A 17,639-nucleotide genomic window follows, 5' to 3' on the forward strand; every position below is an offset into this window, starting at 1 on the left:
TACTCGATATTTTTTATTTTATTATAAGCATATATAATTGAAGAAAATATGTTAAATTTCGTAATTGGGTCAAACCTGGTTTAAAATTTATTGATAATATATAAGCGAAAAAATTGTTGTTTAACCAGCCGTTTAAATTGAAATCAATAGTGTTTTGATTCGGTTTATATGAAAATATCCATTTGATTTCGATTTTAAAAAAATACATAAATAAAGAACATCTTCAATAAAATCATAAAAAAAAATAATAATTTATTATTATTTTTATTATTATTATTATTATTATTATTATTATTATTATTATTATTATTATTATTATTATTATTATTATTATTATTATTATTATTATTATTATTATTATTATTATTATTATTATTATTATTAAACCATTTACAAATAGTAGCTAGTTTGTCCTAAAGGTGTTCCAGTCCTAGAAACACCGAGTTTTTCTTCACCAGGGTTGATAATTATTACAAATAGTAGCTAGTTTGTCCTCAAGGTGTTTATTCCCAATTTTCCCTCACTTTATAAATTTTTTTTTGAAAAAAATATTATAATATATGTAAATAAACTTCTTAGATTTATGAGATAATTAATTAATAATTTGAGATTATGGAACTTTATTTCTAAGTCCATATAAATATTATTAAAAGTATTCCCAATGCTTATGTTTTAAATATTTTCAAATCAAATTTTGCTAGAAATTTTATACGTTTTCATATTATTTGATATTTTTCTATTTTCTCTTCATTGTTTCTTCAATATTCTACAACTGCTTATCTTATTCGAATTTTTAAGTTTTATTTGAGAGCTTGATATTTAAATAAAATGGAAGAAATTATAATATAAGTTTTTAAACTCTTTGAGAAGTTCTAAAATTTATAAAATATAATTATTCGTTCCCAATATGTAGGCATGTTTGTTTCTTTACACATATTAAGAAAACATTTGAGAAAACAAAATTTACATACAAACTTCTTATTATCTATAGTTAGTTCATTCAAAAAACTGTTGTATATTTTCGAAGACTTAAAGAATATAAGTATATTAGTAAAACTCAGAAAAATGATACTATTGCTATATATATAGAAACCAAACTATATATTAAGGACAAATAAAGAAATAAATTCATTTATACAATACTACCCTAAATCACGAGATCGTAAAAAAATCTCACATGGCTATTAACTTATCATGTTTCCAACTCTTCAACTCAACCTACATACTCCTAACCTAAGAAACCTATAAAATAAAAAGTGCTCGAGATTTAAAAACTAATTATAATTAGTAATTTATAAATGCTCAAATTGAATGCGTAGAATCCCAAGTGCAGTGAAGCGAGCTAAGCTTTACCAAAAATTCCAGCCCGTCATCTTGGAACGATTGGCGAAGGCGCTAGATGGGCTTGATGGTATTTTTGTTTTTTGCATCGGATAAGAAACCAAGATCCAAAGAAAATAAAAATCTCGAAAAACTTAAAAGTTGTGGCTGCAATTTGGCCGGCAGTTATCTTGCAACCCCACAACCTTAACCAATCACCATCACTCCCTGTTTCTCTCTCAAAGGTTTCTTTCCTTTTTGCTATTGCTGAGTGCCCATTTTTTTTTCCATACTATTATTCACTTTAGGCCATCAAGATTCACAGAGAATTAAATTCTTCCACGCACTCATATGCAATTTATGTGACAAAGAAAGTTAAAGATCAGTTCTTTGGGTTCATGGTCTATTCTCTTGAGTCTCGATTGCCGAAAAGAATAGCAAAATCAACAGGTGTCAAGATTGATTAGCATCCCAACTGCAAGAAGAGAAGAATTATGAAGTATATAGAAGAAAAGTAATTTCTTTGTGTGTGTGTGTGTGTTTGTGTGTGTTTTCTTGAAAATTTATTGGGCATGTCAGGAGGTAGGTGCAGTATAGTATGGTTCAGGAGGGATCTAAGAGTGGAAGATAATCCAGCATTAGCTGCTGGAGTGAGGGCTGGAGCAGTGATTGCTGTATTTATATGGGCACCTGAAGAGGAAGGGCCTTATTATCCTGGAAGGGTTTCAAGATGGTGGCTGAAGCAGAGTTTAGCACATCTCGATATTTCTTTGAAACGTCTAGGCACTAGTCTTCTCACCAAGAGATCTACAGATAGTGTTTCTTCTCTCCTCGAAATTGTTAAATCCACTGGAGCTACTCAGATCCTTTTCAACCATTTATATGGTCAGGTTTCCTTCTCCTTGTGTAGAGTTTTATATTAATTTTCTGTTAGTTTTCATATTATACTTTAAAGGCGGCACTTGGGATTTTGTCAGTTCATTGTACTTTACTTTTAGCATATTTTATTGATGTTTATCGTTACTGAAACTGATATTGTTTAGTAATTTAATAGTGGTAAAGAATTTTATAATGGCTTTTAACCTTCGTTGCTCTTCTCTTTTTGGCCCATATCATACTGCAATATGAACATAAATGCCATGATTTCTTTAGACTCTGCAGTAATACTTATCACATTCAATTTTATTTTAAAATAGCCCATTCTTTTGGAAAGAAGTTGACTTTTGTATTAGTGACAATACTCGAGTAAGCATAATGCAATTTGAATCCAACTGTTTTCTTTTTTGGAGAGAGAAGTGGGATAGTGTTTTAGTGTGTTCTTTTCTTCTTTCCATCTGTAGAAATGGACTATCTTGTTGTCTTAAAGCTATAGCTTTTATCTTTCAAAGGCAATAGCTGGTTAGAAAAGAAGTCATTTTACATGAGACCATATTTCCCCCTCAAATTTTTATATTTCATTTTTTTCCCCCCCCCCCCCCCCCCTCCCCCCCCTCCCTCAATAAGATTTTTAGCTCTGCTACCGCTGGAGTTATGCATTTATGTGGTTTATTATCATTTTAGATCCTATATCGTTGGTTCGGGATCACCGAGCAAAGGAAGTTTTGACGGCCCAAGGAGTGGCTGTTCGCTCCTTTAACGCGGACTTGCTGTACGAACCTTGGGAGGTACTTGATCAGGAAGGCCTACCATTCTCAACTTTTGCAGGATTTTGGGAAAGATGCCTTAGCATGCCACGTGATCCCGATGCTCCACTTCTCCCACCCAAAAGAATCATTTCTGGTAATAGGGGCTTCTCATGTTTTGACAATTATGATTCTCACCGTGTTCAATCTTATTGACTCTACTAATTTCTAGTCCTTTTGTGCACTTCATCAAAATTTTGCGGTGATATTGCTTATAATGGCATTATGTTTGGTAACACAGTAATGTAAATAGTGTTGAAAAGGATATCATTTAGTTTCAAGAGCCAAATGTTAATTGAATACAGCTGACATCCAACCTCTTTCACTACAAGTGCTAATAATGTTGGTTTTTGATAATGCTTTCTGAATTTACTGTATATATTAGCATATTATCACCCATGCTCATCAATTTCTGGCAATTTCAATATATCGTAGTTGATTTTTGTGTTCTGATATTTGGAAATTATACCAAGGATTCACTGATTTTTGTCCAATAAATGTGTTTTGGAAGAGGAAGCAGGATTAAAATTAACCAGACAAATGTGTGCTAGTACCACAATATCTTAATACTTGTGTCATGATGGTAACTATATCAGCATGACCCTACCCTTCGTAAAGGAGATATATTCAAGCAGCTATTTGAATTATCTGTCTTTTGTTTTGCTCTTACATTAGTGTTCCCTTCATCAGGGAAAAAGATATTAGTGTTCCTGGTTGAATTTGCAATTCATTCTGTAGCAATGTTAAAAATCTTCGACTCATTTAATATCTGGCTGATTCTAAACCCAATTCAGCCATAAAATTCTACTGCAACAATGAGTTATCATGTGAGTGATTGTTTACTTATACGGGCTTCTTAAGACATTGACCTTCTTCTCTATCTTCTCATACAACTTATCAATATGAATAAGAACAGTAGTTGAATACGAAAACATTGACACTTGGTGGATTAGGTTTCTTGTGAAACTTGCTACTGCGAAAGAGTATTTGGTGAACGTCATCCTGGTTTTCACCTTTCGGTTTTGATATGTATCTCTGTTTTCCTTTCTTTTTTCATATGTTGTAGTGCTTGATCATGTGACCCTCAGTTTCTGGTTAACTCTCTCTTTGAATTTGCATTGAAATTTATGCTTGCTCTTTGCTAGTTGACATTGCAAAATGTGCTTCGGACCCTTTAGTATTTGAAGATGAGTCCGAGAAAGGAAGTAATGCACTTCTTGCTCGAGCTTGGTCTCCTGGCTGGAGCAACGCTGATAAGGCTCTCACCTCTTTCATTAACGGACCACTCATAGAGTACTCAAAGAACCGAAGGAAAGCGGATAGTGCTACCACCTCGTTCCTCTCTCCTCACTTACATTTTGGCGAAGTCAGTGTACGGAAGGTCTTCCATTTAGTTCGCAGCAAGCAAGTTCTATGGGCCAATGATGGGAACAGGGCTGGTGAAGATAGTGTCAACTTATTTCTTAAGAGTATTGGCCTCAGAGAATATTCGAGATACATGAGTTTCAACCATCCGTACAGCCATGAAAGGCCGTTACTTGGGCACCTTAAATTTTTCCCTTGGGTAGTGGATGAGGGTTACTTTAAGGCATGGAGACAAGGCCGAACCGGTTATCCTTTGGTGGATGCTGGTATGAGAGAACTGTGGGCCAGTGGCTGGCTGCATGATCGGATACGAGTGGTGGTTTCAAGTTTCTTTGTAAAGGTCCTGCAGCTGCCGTGGAGATGGGGAATGAAGTACTTCTGGGATACCCTTTTGGATGCGGATCTTGAAAGTGATGCCCTTGGTTGGCAGTATATATCAGGGACTCTTCCAGATGGTCGTCAGCTTGATCGCATTGACAACCCACAGGTGTTGGTTGATTTACTATGTATTATCTTTGATTTTTCATGTTTTATGCTACCGTTTTCTCCAAATTCTCAATAATGGTGTATTTAATCTTACATATATTATCATTTCACAGTTTGAGGGTTACAAGTTTGACCCAAACGGTGAGTATGTTCGGCGATGGCTTCCTGAACTTGCTAGATTGCCAACCGAATGGATACACCACCCTTGGAATGCACCAGAATCTGTTCTTCAAGCGGCTGGAATCGAGCTTGGTTCCAATTATCCTTTACCAATTGTTGAAATTGATGATGCGAAAGCCAGGTTACAGGAAGCAGTGTCACAGATGTGGCGAAATGAAGCAGCTTCAAGAGCCGGTAATGGATTGGAAGAGGGACTCGGAGACTCATCTGAATCAACCCCTATAGCGTTTCCTCAAGAAACAGAAGTAGAAATGGAAATGGATAACGAACCAATTCGAAACAACCATATAAATACAAATATTCGACAATACGAGGATCAAATGGTCCCAAGCATCACTTCTTCTTTCGTCAGGGTGGAAGACGAAGAGACGTCTATTGATATTCGAATTTCAGCAGATGAGAGTAGAGCCGAGGTGCCATCAAATGTAGATATGGCAGAGGAACCGAGAAGAGATGCATTTGGACGGGTTACTACAGAAACAGTTAGACCCAACACTGGTTTTCTACAATTTAACAGAGCAGGTCGGAGGAATTCTGAAGAGTCTACTGCAGAATCATCCAGTGTCGGTAGAAGAGAAAGAGATGGAGGTCTAGTACCGGTTTGGTCTCCCTCAAGTTCAACTTACTCGGACCCATTTGCTGCTGAGGACAGTGGTATTGGAAATGGTTCGTCTTACTCGCAAAGGCACCCACAATCTCACCAGCTAATAAGCCGGAGGAGGCTTTATCAAACTGGGTAAGTAGACCATTTGAGTTTCAAGTGTTGTTACTGCAACTTTAGTTTTGAAGCGGAATGTTATCGTGCATATTATAACTACCACTGCTCTGTGCTCATCGGTTGTCACTCAGGTCCGTGCTCACTTCATGAAAAGAGTCGACCAGAGTTGCTTGATGAGTCGTGTATTCTTATATATATACTCTGCCAGTAAATTGGCTTGGGACAAGATTGTTACACTCATGATCAAAATCCCAATTTCTTTGTGCTTGCATTGAGCTCCATTTTGAAAGGATCAAGTGATCGGGTTTTTATTGTTTTTTTTTTTTGCTAAAATCTAGAAGTCTTTTATCATAAAAGTAGTTGCTATTTATTGATTCGATGGCTTCTCTTTATATTTAAATCTGTCAACAGGAAAAAAAAAAAAAAAAGTCATGATAATTGATAATAACCATTTGTTCTTGAGCAAAGATGAAACTACGCTTCTATCATTAATGGCAATTGCCTTCAGCTCCTGGTGTTCAAATTCCTTGATTTTCATTGTTTCACTTGCTACCAGATAATCTGAAGGCAGTATATTAGTGAGCTGGACATGGAGTAGAAACTGCAAGATGAAACCAGCACCTGTATGGCACGTCTGTTTCGATCAACAATCCATCGGCGTCCACATTTTTTGTATTCAAATGGAGTGGTTCATCTGTATAAATCGCTTGCTGTCCTGTTGTACAATTTTTACGGTTTTTCTGTACAGTATGTGTTTGGCCATCACTATAGCTGGAATTCAGTGACGGGATTTGGAGCTTTTTTGTTTTTAATAAATGCATGTTTGTGCCTACTTGTATGCTTCAAATTCTATATATCGGCAGCTGAAGCTGATGCTTTTATTTTATTCGAAATTATACATGCGCCTGAAGACCTGCTTGTAAGGTTGGTTTGTTGATGGCGCTTTAACTGATTCTCAACGCAATTCAAAAGCGTGTGATTCTTGTGTTTCTACTTCAGAATTCCTCCATCCATTGTAGTTTTACATGGACCTTCACTGAAATTTTTGAGCTGGTAGATCGAGAAAGTTAAAAAGATTGTAGAAAGGAAAGAATGAGCCTCTGTGTGACTGTGTTTGATATCTTGGGACTGTATCGTGCTTCCCTGCAATATTTCTTCACGTAGCTTCATTCTTTTTTTTTTTTTTTTTTTTACAATATTTTTTTCGATGATCCACATATGTTAGTAACTCGAATCTAAAATTCATATCACGGAGAACCATCCTTAGTTTTTACAAAGTAAGTTGTAAATATTTTCCTTTTGGTTGGTAACAGTACTTGTGCACATAACAAAGGTAAATAATTTAATTATCATCAGTTTAATATTAGTTAATAAAATAGCAATGATTCAGCACTGAAATTGAAAAACGTACCTAGGAGAAGAAACATAAATGAAATGAACCTGGTGCGAGCCCATGCACGACTTTTCCAGTTGGGGGCATAGCTGAGGCTGTCCAGCATACCCTTGTGTCCTAAAAGAGGCAAGAATTTGAACTGGACAATATTAATTCACTCCCATAAATTTCAAAGTCACTGATTTGTGCCTCGTCCAAGAAATGGAATGCATGGGCCACACTCATTATTTCATACCCAAAATCAGATATTCTACACCAACAGCACATATTAACTGTGACCGCCTCAACTGAGGTTGCTTTCGCTCAACCAACCTATTCACCCATTAAATTTCTTTTCTTGCCTCACTTTCCCGAGATACATATATATAATGGGATGTGACAGTTGTCTCACATAAAATCCTTTTCATCAATCTACCTAAAATTCACTAAATAATCAAATCCTAGATTTCTTGTTGCAAATCAGGGTTGCAACTTGCAAGTCTGAGTTGATTGGACGCGATGAACTCGACCGAGCTCGAGCTCGAGTCCTAGATCTATCGGATGACAATTAGCTTGAGTTGATCAAGAGTTTAATTTGATGTTTCAAATTCATTTTCTTTTTGTATTTTTCGAGCTCGAGTTTATATATATTTGATATAGACTATGGACATCACACGCAATTAGATGGTGTGACTATTTTTCGATGAAGGTTAATATAGTAATACTAGTTATATATATATATATATAAGAAGACCTTGACACACAAAGCAAACATATGCACTGATCATAAGCATGGAGGGTTCAGGTGGTATTTCATTTAGCCCATCTTGTTCTCTAGTTTCCTCCAAAGATATCGAACAATTCAACTTCTTCCCAAACAAACCATCGATTTCCCAAGAGAAATCGCACCCGAAAAACGCTTCCGATGGTTGTGCTAAAGAAGATGCTGCATTTGCCTTGCAAATAGGCCTTCCCAACTGCGCCGGTACTGGATTCTTGGACTCAAGTAGTGTTGCTGATGTTGGTCATGATATTAAGGATATAAGTTCTGTAGAGCTAGTTAGCCAATACTGGATACCTACACCTGAACAAATCTCGGTGGGTTTCACTCATTTTTCTTGCCAAATATGCAAAAAAACCTTCAATCGCTACAACAATCTCCAGGTGCACATATATCATATATATAGTACCCTAGCTCATACACATCACAATTAATATGCATGCATGAATACGTTATATATTATATATGTAGCTCAAACTTATAATATTGCATCCGGTACTCTTTTGTGTCAAGATTTATATATATATATATATATATATATATGTCTGTGCTGCATGCAGATGCACATGTGGGGACATGGGTCGGAATATCGGCGAGGCCCAAACTCGTTGAAAGGGACCCAACCAAGAGCCATGTTAGGCATCCCATGCTACTGCTACAGAGAAGGATGCAAGAACAACATAAACCACCCCAGAGCCAAACCCCTCAAGGATTTCAGGACTTTACAAACACACCACAAGAGAAAACATGGGACCAAGCGTTTTTCATGCCGGAAATGTGGCAAGCGTCTGGCCGTCAAAGGAGACTGGAGAACTCACGAGAAGAACTGCGGCAAACGCTGGCTCTGCCTCTGCGGTTCCGACTTCAAGCACAAAAGATCACTCAAAGATCATGTCGCCTCCTTTGGTTCTGGTCATGCCCCCTCTAATTTTCCTCCCACTTTTGATGAAGAACCTATATGAAAAATCGAATCTGAACCGCTGCATGCTTAGAAATTGATTGTGGATGCCATAATACGTTACAAATATTTGTAACTTCAAGGTTTATAAGTTCTTGCTCATCATGAGTATTAATTTTTAAAAGTTCTGAAATATATTTAACGTAAAAAATTCAGACAAACAGTGATGCTTATTGTTAATTCCTACTAGTGTAAGAAAATAATGACCGATCGAAACCAATTAATTAGTCAATATTATTTCATAAATTTATGTACATATGAAAATGAAATGCACTTGCAAACTTGTTTGAATCGTATTTTGGGTTGGTTTCCACGTGTCTAGAAACTATGGCTCAGCAAAACACTTTATAAGCCCAATTTTTCGCTAGATGATATTACGTACTGGATATATATACAGACTACAAATTATATTTTTAAAAATTTCTTCATTCAATAAACCAAAAAAAAAACTTAAATTGATTTTAACCTAAAATTAGAAGATGTTTAGATGCAATAGTAAAATAATTGTTTTTTTTTCCTTTTTAAGAAATTTAAAAATAAATATAAAATTGAAAAAATGGTTATATTTCAGGGTTCTTGAACATTTTTCTCGATTAAACACATCTCCAGACAAATTAATATTCATTTATCATTCGTCAAAAAATATATATATTCATTTATCTAAGTGACCTATGTTTGGTTTTGATGGACACTGGACAGTTGGTTTGTGAAAGAGCAAAGCGAAAGCAAATCTGGGATGTATTTCCATGCTAACTAATTTGATTGACATATAAGTTAATTAAATTAAATAGAAATAATTTTACTTCTTTTTTTTTTTTTTTTTATAAAAAAAATCCAAGTTTATTAAACAATGGGCCCGTTTGCATTACTTTTTGTCAGGCCCATCTGCAATTGGATTCAAAACCCCGACCCCAGTAGAAATTAATTAAGCTTAAAATATTCGTCGATTGATGCATTCACTGCACATGGAGATATTAGGATATTACAATACTAGTGCCAAAGTACACACGCTATGTATAACGTAATATAATATGTTGTGTAAATATAATATAATATTTTTTTAAAATTATTTGATTTCAATATGATTTTTTTGGCAATTTAGTGGATTAATTGTTTTGTAATTTAAAGTTGAACATACCGATCGACTATTTGCATGATCATATTACATAATAATAGTAATGTTGTTTGATTGAGATAAAATTAAGCTAAATGGAAACAAATTTACTTATTTAAAAAAAAATCCATTCCATGGGCTCGTTAAATTTATTATATATATATATATATATATATATATATATATAATAGTAATGTTGTTTGATTGAGATAAAATTAAGCTAAATGGAAACAAATTTACTTATTTAAAAAAAATTCCATTCCATGGGCTCGTTAAATTTATTATTATTATTATTATTATATATATATATATATATATATATATATATATATATATATATTTTGTAAAGGCCATCTGCAATTGGATTCAAAACCCCGACCCCAGTAATAAATAAATAAATCATACATTCATGATTCGAAGCACATGGAGACATTTATAGTACCTAGCGGCAACATATAATAAAATATAAATATATGTATAATATAATATAATATACAAATATCACTTGTGTATATAATTAATAATATAATATTTATTTTTAGAGGTATTTGATTTTAATATAAGGACAAATTATTTTAAAATCCCCAAACTCAAACATTTCTTTCTCTTAACTCCTTATACTCAAATTTCTTTGTTTCAACTCCCTAGTGGTCCTCAAATTTGTCTTAACAAAGTGTTTAGCATTTAATCCTTTGTATGTGGCATTGTTTTACCTATCGAACCCGTTCAGGCCAAGCAGAACTATCGGTTACGCAAGGTTTCCAGCCGATATACTCTGGATTAGAGTCCAACATGCTTCCGTAAGATGAATTAAATTCAAATACCTCTTTGACAATAGTGTCGTCGGGTCATACCTGCCGAGTTTTACGAAGTGCTCCTCACACTCCAACCACGCAGTCACAACAGATGGTTTCTGCACAAACTCCTTCAACGACACCCAACACAGCCTTAATTCGTTTTTTACCTTAAGGCATATGGTATATGAATTTAATTATAAAATATGAGCATGAAAGAACAAGAGACTTTAGAAAAATTATTCAGACATAATATTATTACATAAATCAACTCATTTGAAGAGGAGAAGACAACTTGTTTAGCTACTCATAGTAGCTTTGTTCTTGAAATACATAAACAGAAAACTTATTACAATAGAAAGAGAAATATTACAACAATTTATTTGTAAGAAAACTGAAGGGAATGCTCGATTTCTTCAGCTTCCTTAAACGCTTGTATTTATAGCTGAGGTTCCACTCGTTTCAACGAGAAACTTCAGGGAATCTTACAGCTATTTTGTCTTGTCCTTTTATGCCATTATTAATGGCATCTTTAGCTAGTGAATGAGTCACCCGTTATCCACATTGTCCTGTTATACCATTATTGATGGCATCTTTTGGTGGAGGAGTCACATGCTGTCCTTTTTCTTTTGGCTCTATCTTCCTCACATGCTTTTTTTATTGTTGTCGGGGCATCTTCTTCTTTTGCAGTGGTCCTATGAAAAAATGCATCTTTGGTGGTCCCTGTCCACCTTTGCTTGTCTCGGAAAATTTTTTTCGACCCGTTCGGGGTCTGAAGTTTTTTCCGAATTCTGGCTCCTTCTGGTTTGGACACTCTGGGCAGATGTTTTCTGACCATCTTCCGATATGAGCCATGTTACAAAATTTTCGGCGAGTCTCTTTACTCCCCCGGCAGCTTGTTGTTCCACAAAAAGTTTATCTTCTTTTCGAAGAGTTCTTCCGCAAAAGCCGTAGTTTTTCCTGTCATTGTGTTTAATAGGAATGATCCGTTCATCGAATTCTGATAAAATTTGAACGAAAACTTGACCTTGTCCATCTCGGTGAGACAAACCCAAATACCCCATGCCCTTCTAGTTGAAATTTCATCTTCTCTAAAAGTGGACACTAATGGTATTTTTTCAGATAGGGGATCCTTGATGAATTTTTTATTATTCATGTCAGGTCTCCTCAGCTTGATGAAATGAAAGGGCTTGTGTGATCCTTTCCCGGTTGGTTCTGGAGCTGCACTAAAAAAATATAATTCAAGCACATCTCCTCTGAACAAATGGTCGTTATTTGCCCATGTTTCTTGGACTGCTTCCTGAATCCATTTTGGTAACTGTGATATCTCCGAAAAGCTTGGTGACGTTGTATAAACTGAGGCCAAAGCCCCAAATTCATACCAGAGCTTTACATCCTTAGGATTGACATTGTTTTTTAGCCAAACCCTTGGATATATCCCTGCTACATCAACCCTGCAAGTGTTAGGGTTAATTTCACTTCTTGTACTTAATTTCTCCCACCTCTGTTGATAAACCTGAAATGAAGAAATAATAGTTGGATTAGTATCGATCTTAAATTTGCCCTTGTCTGTGTTGGGCCTAAGATTGATCTCTTCCTCTTTTACCCCAGAGACGGAGGGTTGACTTGATGAGTTATCCTCATCAATTGTTCTTTCATCCAAATCATCAAAGGCTGATGATAGATTCACACTTGTTTCTTGAGTTTTAGATCCCTCAACATCTTGTTTCACAACTGGTGGTTGTATTTCTTGTTTTTATAAAATCAGTGGTTTTAGCATATCTTTTTTATGAGAAACCAATGGTTTCTCTATAGTCTTCACAATTGGCCCTTGAATAGCAGCCCAAAGTTGTGTTTGAGCCTGCATACATCCTGTAATTCGATTAGATACTTTGATCTGATCAGCTTGTTGTAACCTGCCGGCCATTTCAGCATTAATGGCTAACTGGTTGAACTCGGTTTGAAGCAACCCAAGGTGTTCCCTGAGATGCCTCTGCATTTTCATGATGGAATCCACGTCACTGCCTTCCATCTCTTGTTAAGAAATCTGCAAGAATATTTTCATAAGATTTAATAATAACAATATCAAAAATATAATTTTGACATAATGCTTGCCATCTTAATAACCTAGCTTTCTCAGGTTTAGATTAAATCTTATTTCTTAGGAAAGCTGGGTGTTATCAATCTTGAGTGTGAATTTTTTAGCAAGTAAAAATAATGGCTATTTTTCGAAAGCCCTTTTAACTGCATAAAATTGCTTCTCGTTGATATGCCATCTGATGGTCTCTGATTCTGAAAAAAGATCGCTACAGTATCTGCATGGTATTTCTCCATCTGGGGTGATCTTGGTAAGGACTGCTGCCCACCATTCGTCACTGGTGATGAAACTTAAAATTTGTAATTATTTATATGTTAAAAAGTGTGTTTTAAAATTTAAGTTTAATTAAAATTATGAAGTTGTATTATTTTAGTGTTATGTGTTTATATTTAAATGTTTTACTAAAATGTTGTATTTTACGGTTTGCGCAGGTTTGGTAAAAATAAAATTACTCAAGCTACAGTGGTCATAATGGAGTAATCTCAAAACCTGTAGAATCACAAAAGAGGCATCTTCAACTTTGTAGAAGACAAGAAATTCCAAAAACTTCATTAAGATGATCAAAATAATAAAACATCAAAATGGAGATAGATTTACTTTTACTATGACCAGCTTGGAGTAAAAATATCATAAGTATTTCATATTTTATCCAAAAGGGGTGAATGAGTTGTCCAAACACATCTACACAAAATATCCTACGTGTTCTATGTTGAAAATAAAGGCTGAATCGGTGGTCTAAGGCATCAAACATGCCAATTAAAGTTGGGTCATGGTATTGACATTCAAGGAGACAAGCACCCACCAACTTTACTATTTCACATTTAATGAGCCTTGGACTCTTCCTCTCATTTGGCCTATAAATAGATGTGTTGTATAAGCTTTGTAGTGTGCAAGAGTGTAGAGAATTCTTCATTTGTAAAATAAATATTGTGTGTGTGAGAATAAAAGTTTGAGTGTGCAAGTTTCTCAAGTTCAAGTATGAAATTTCTTTTATCTTTATTCTTGAGTTTCATGTTCATGGAAAGCTAAATCTTTTTATGTCAAGGTGAAAAGGTTTCATTGTTGGTCAAGTAAGATTGTCTATATTTTGTATATTCTTTTCTTTTCTATTTTTATTTTTACTAATTGATCTTTATTTGTAGGTATAATTTTGGATGATTTGTTGTTATCTATTTACATCAAATGCTTGGTACCTTGAATGTGGTTACCTTGATTTGTTGTCAAATATGATACAATAATTACTACAATAATTATATACTATAAATATATGTATCTATTTATAATAAAGTCATATATATTATTTAGACGATAGCGTGACACTGTCGGTTGTTCTAAATAATATATTGTGATTTGAACTAACATTTACTTTATCGCATCTAACTTTTACTTTATCGCAACTAACATTTACTTTTCCGCAACTAACATTTATTTTCTCGCATCTAACTTTTACTTTTCCGCAACTAACATTTACTTTATCGCATCTAACATAAAGTCATATATTTTATTTAGACGATAGCGTGGCTCTGCCGGTTGTTCTAAATAAAATATTGTGATTTGATCTAACATTTACTTTTATGTCAATTTATATTTATGCATTTATATATATTATGGGTACCATGTATTAAATATCGGTGGATATTAATATAGTGGGAACTATATTATATGATATACTTGTTTAAATATTTAATTGTTCTTTTTATGTTTATATTTATTCATCTATATATATTATGGGTACCATGTATTAAATATCGGTTAATCTGATATTAATATAGTGGGAACTATATTATATGATATACTTGTTTAAATATTTCATTGTTCTTTTATGTTTATTTTTATTTTAGTTTCTTTTATTTATTTTTATTTAGCAATCTTAATTAAACCAACAATGAACCTTTGAAACCTTGACAATTTTATAATTTGTGTATTTGAAGTTTTATAATAATATTTTCATCTATAATATATTATTGCTAAAATTAAACTTACAACATCCTCTCCGTGGATCGATCTCGTACTCACGAGTATATTACTTGCAGACAACCTACACTTGGGTGAATTACAATTTAAGTTGTAGCAAGTTTTTGGCGCCGTTGCCGGGGAGGTATAAATTAAGTTTAATTTTGTTATTATGTAAATAGTATGTTGTTTTTAATTGTATGATTGTTTGGAGTCGTAAACAAAGTGGTAGACTTGTTCGAGTAACTGAAAATATTTTAAACATGGACGATAATTCTAATAATCAAGATGATAATAATAATAATAATCATCATCAAGAACATCAACAACCAAGAACACTTAGGCACCATATGAATCCAATAAGAACTAGTACACCATCTTGTTTAGTTTTTCCTCCTGATGCATCTAATTTCAATTTTAAGCCACAAGTCATTCAACTTTTACCAAATTTTCATGGCTTAGATTCTGAAAATCCATATTTGCATTTAAGAGAATTTGAGAAGGTTTGCAACACTTATAATGATCAAAATTGTAGCATGGATACTGTTCGATTAAAGCTTTTCCCTTTTTCCTTAAAAGATAAAGCTAAAACATGGTTGCAAAATTTGAGATCAAGTTCAATAAGATCATGGGAAGAAATGTAACAACAATTTCTAAAAAAGTTTTTTCCTTCCCATAGAACAAACTCTTTTAAAAGACAAATTACAACTTTTTCTCAAAAACAAGGGGAAACATTTTATCAATGTTGGGATAGATATAAAGAGTTACTTAATACATGCCCACATCATGGTTTTGAAATATGGAGAATAATTTCTCACTTTTATGAAGGTTTAATACCTAAAGATAGGCAAATGATAGAATTCATGTGTAATGGAACTTTTGAAGATAAAAACCCAAATGAAGCTATGGAATATTTGGAGTCATTAGCAGAAAATGCTCAAAATTGGGATAATATAGGCTCAATTGAACCACCAAGTAAAACCAATAATTCAACAAATGGGGGTGGTATTTATCATCTTAAAGATGATGTAGATATTCAAGCTAAACTTGCATCTTTAGCAAGAAAAATCGAGTCATTAGAAATGAAAAAGAGTGATCAATTAAAAAGTGTTCAAGAAATTGTTTGTCATATATGTGACACACATGATCATCTTACAAAAAATTGTCCTACTTTGCCTTCATTTAAAGAATGTCTCCATGAACAAGCCAATTATGTTAACAATTTTAAAAAACCAACATTAGATCCTTTTTCACAAACATACAATCCTGGTTGGAGAAATCATCCCAATTTTAGTTGGAGGAACGATAATAATGCACAACCTTCACAACAACCTTTTCAAAATAACCAAAGTCATCAAGGTTATGCTCCTTATATCCCACCTCCAAGAAAAAATTTTGAAGATGAAATTCATGCATACATTCAAAAGCAAGAGTCTATCAATATTCAAAACATTCAATCTATGAATGATTTGAAAGAAACTCTTGCAAAATTTGCATCTGCACTTAATATTCATGAAAAAGGAAAATTTCCATCTCAACCACAACCTAATCCTAAAAATCAAAATCAAGAAAAATTTGATCAAGTAAAATCTGTTATTACTCTTAGAAGTGGTAAAATAGTTAATGATCCATATAGTGATGAAAACAAAGATCAATTAAACTCAAAGAGTAAGGATTCAAATCCTGATACTTTTGAGAAAGATGATGCTTTGAGTCCTAAAAATAAGAAAATTGATGATAAAATAAATAAACATGTTCCTTTTCCTCATGCATTAGTAAATAATAAAAAACAAAAAAATGATTCTGATATTTATGAAGTTTTTAAACAAGTAAAAATAAATATTCCATTATTAGATGCTATTAAACAAGTGCCTTCTTATGCAAAGTTTTTAAAAGATTTATGTACTGTGAAAAGACAATTGCATGTAAAGAAGAAAGCATTCTTAACGGAGCAAGTAAGCTCTATTATTCAAAATAATTCTACCTTGAAATATAAAGATCCCGGTTGTCCAACAATTTCATGTATTATTGGAAAAAATAAAATTAAAAAAGCTTTGTTAGATTTGGGAGCAAGTGTGAATTTAATTCCTTATTCAGTTTATGAAAAGCTTAAGTTGGGAGATTTAAAACCTACATCTGTTACTCTTTTACTAGCCGATAGGTCAATCAAAATACCTAGAGGTATCGTAGAAGATGTGTTAGTTCAAGTCGATAAATTCATATATCCTGTGGATTTTATTGTCTTGGATACACAACCAATAGAAGTACATAACGAAATTCCAGTAATATTGGGACGTCCATTTCTAGCAACTTCAAATGCTTTAATTAATTTTCGAAATGGAATAATGAAATTGTCTTTTGGAAATATGACTTTAGAACTTAATGTGTTCAATTTATGTAAACAACCAAGTATTAATGAAGATGAAGATGATAATGCAATAGAAACAATTGTGGAAGAAAATATACACCAAGAAAACTTAAATCAACAATCTGAAGTTTGTTTAGTGGAAAGTTTTGATTCAAAAAATGTTTTTAAATCAAAGTTATTTGAAGAAATTAATGAACTTGAAGAAGTAAAAGAAAATGATCATCCAAAACTTGAATTAAAACCCTTGCCTATAGAACTAAAATATGCTTTTCTTGGTGAAAATCAAACATATCCTATTGTAATATCTTCTACCCTCTTACCAAAACAAGAAGAAGATGTAATAACACTACTTAAAAAACACAAAAATGCAATTGGATGGACTTTGCAAGATATAAAAGGTATAAATCCTTTAATCTGCACACATAGAATTCACTTGGAAGAAAATGCTAA

The 17,639-nt window shown here is 33.4% G+C and overlaps 2 protein-coding genes and 1 non-coding gene across 4 annotated transcripts; 2 read left to right on the forward strand and 1 right to left on the reverse strand.

Moving 5' to 3' along the window:
* The first annotated feature begins 1,508 nt into the window (after window positions 1-1,508).
* LOC140879945 (cryptochrome-1) lies at window positions 1,509-6,583 on the forward strand. Of its 2 annotated transcripts, XM_073283938.1 has the most exons (5): window positions 1,511-2,205; window positions 2,881-3,099; window positions 4,148-4,854; window positions 4,967-5,769; window positions 6,308-6,583. In XM_073283938.1, the coding sequence occupies exons 1-5, from the start codon at window positions 1,893-1,895 to the stop codon at window positions 6,309-6,311; spliced, it is 2,046 nt and encodes a 681-aa protein (XP_073140039.1). In that variant the 5' UTR covers window positions 1,511-1,892; the 3' UTR covers window positions 6,312-6,583. The 2 variants fall into 2 exon arrangements, with proteins under 2 accessions (XP_073140040.1, XP_073140039.1); XM_073283939.1 differs by lacking the exon at window positions 6,308-6,583 and having other exon boundaries at window positions 1,509-2,205; window positions 4,967-5,773.
* A 1,332-nt stretch (window positions 6,584-7,915) lies between these two features.
* Window positions 7,916-8,870, forward strand: LOC140878312 (protein TRANSPARENT TESTA 1). The gene is made up of 2 exons (XM_073281915.1): window positions 7,916-8,287; window positions 8,465-8,870. The coding sequence occupies exons 1-2, from the start codon at window positions 7,916-7,918 to the stop codon at window positions 8,864-8,866; spliced, it is 774 nt and encodes a 257-aa protein (XP_073138016.1). The 3' UTR covers window positions 8,867-8,870.
* A 6,633-nt stretch (window positions 8,871-15,503) lies between these two features.
* Window positions 15,504-15,614, reverse strand: LOC140885797 (small nucleolar RNA R71). Its single transcript, XR_012151213.1, has one exon. It is a non-coding gene; the product is annotated as a small nucleolar RNA R71 (small nucleolar RNA).
* Window positions 15,615-17,639: the final 2,025 nt, after the last annotated feature.

The sequence above is a fragment of the Henckelia pumila genome, chromosome 2, assembly GCF_033568475.1.
Source record: "Henckelia pumila isolate YLH828 chromosome 2, ASM3356847v2, whole genome shotgun sequence".
NCBI lineage: Eukaryota > Viridiplantae > Streptophyta > Magnoliopsida > Lamiales > Gesneriaceae > Henckelia > Henckelia pumila.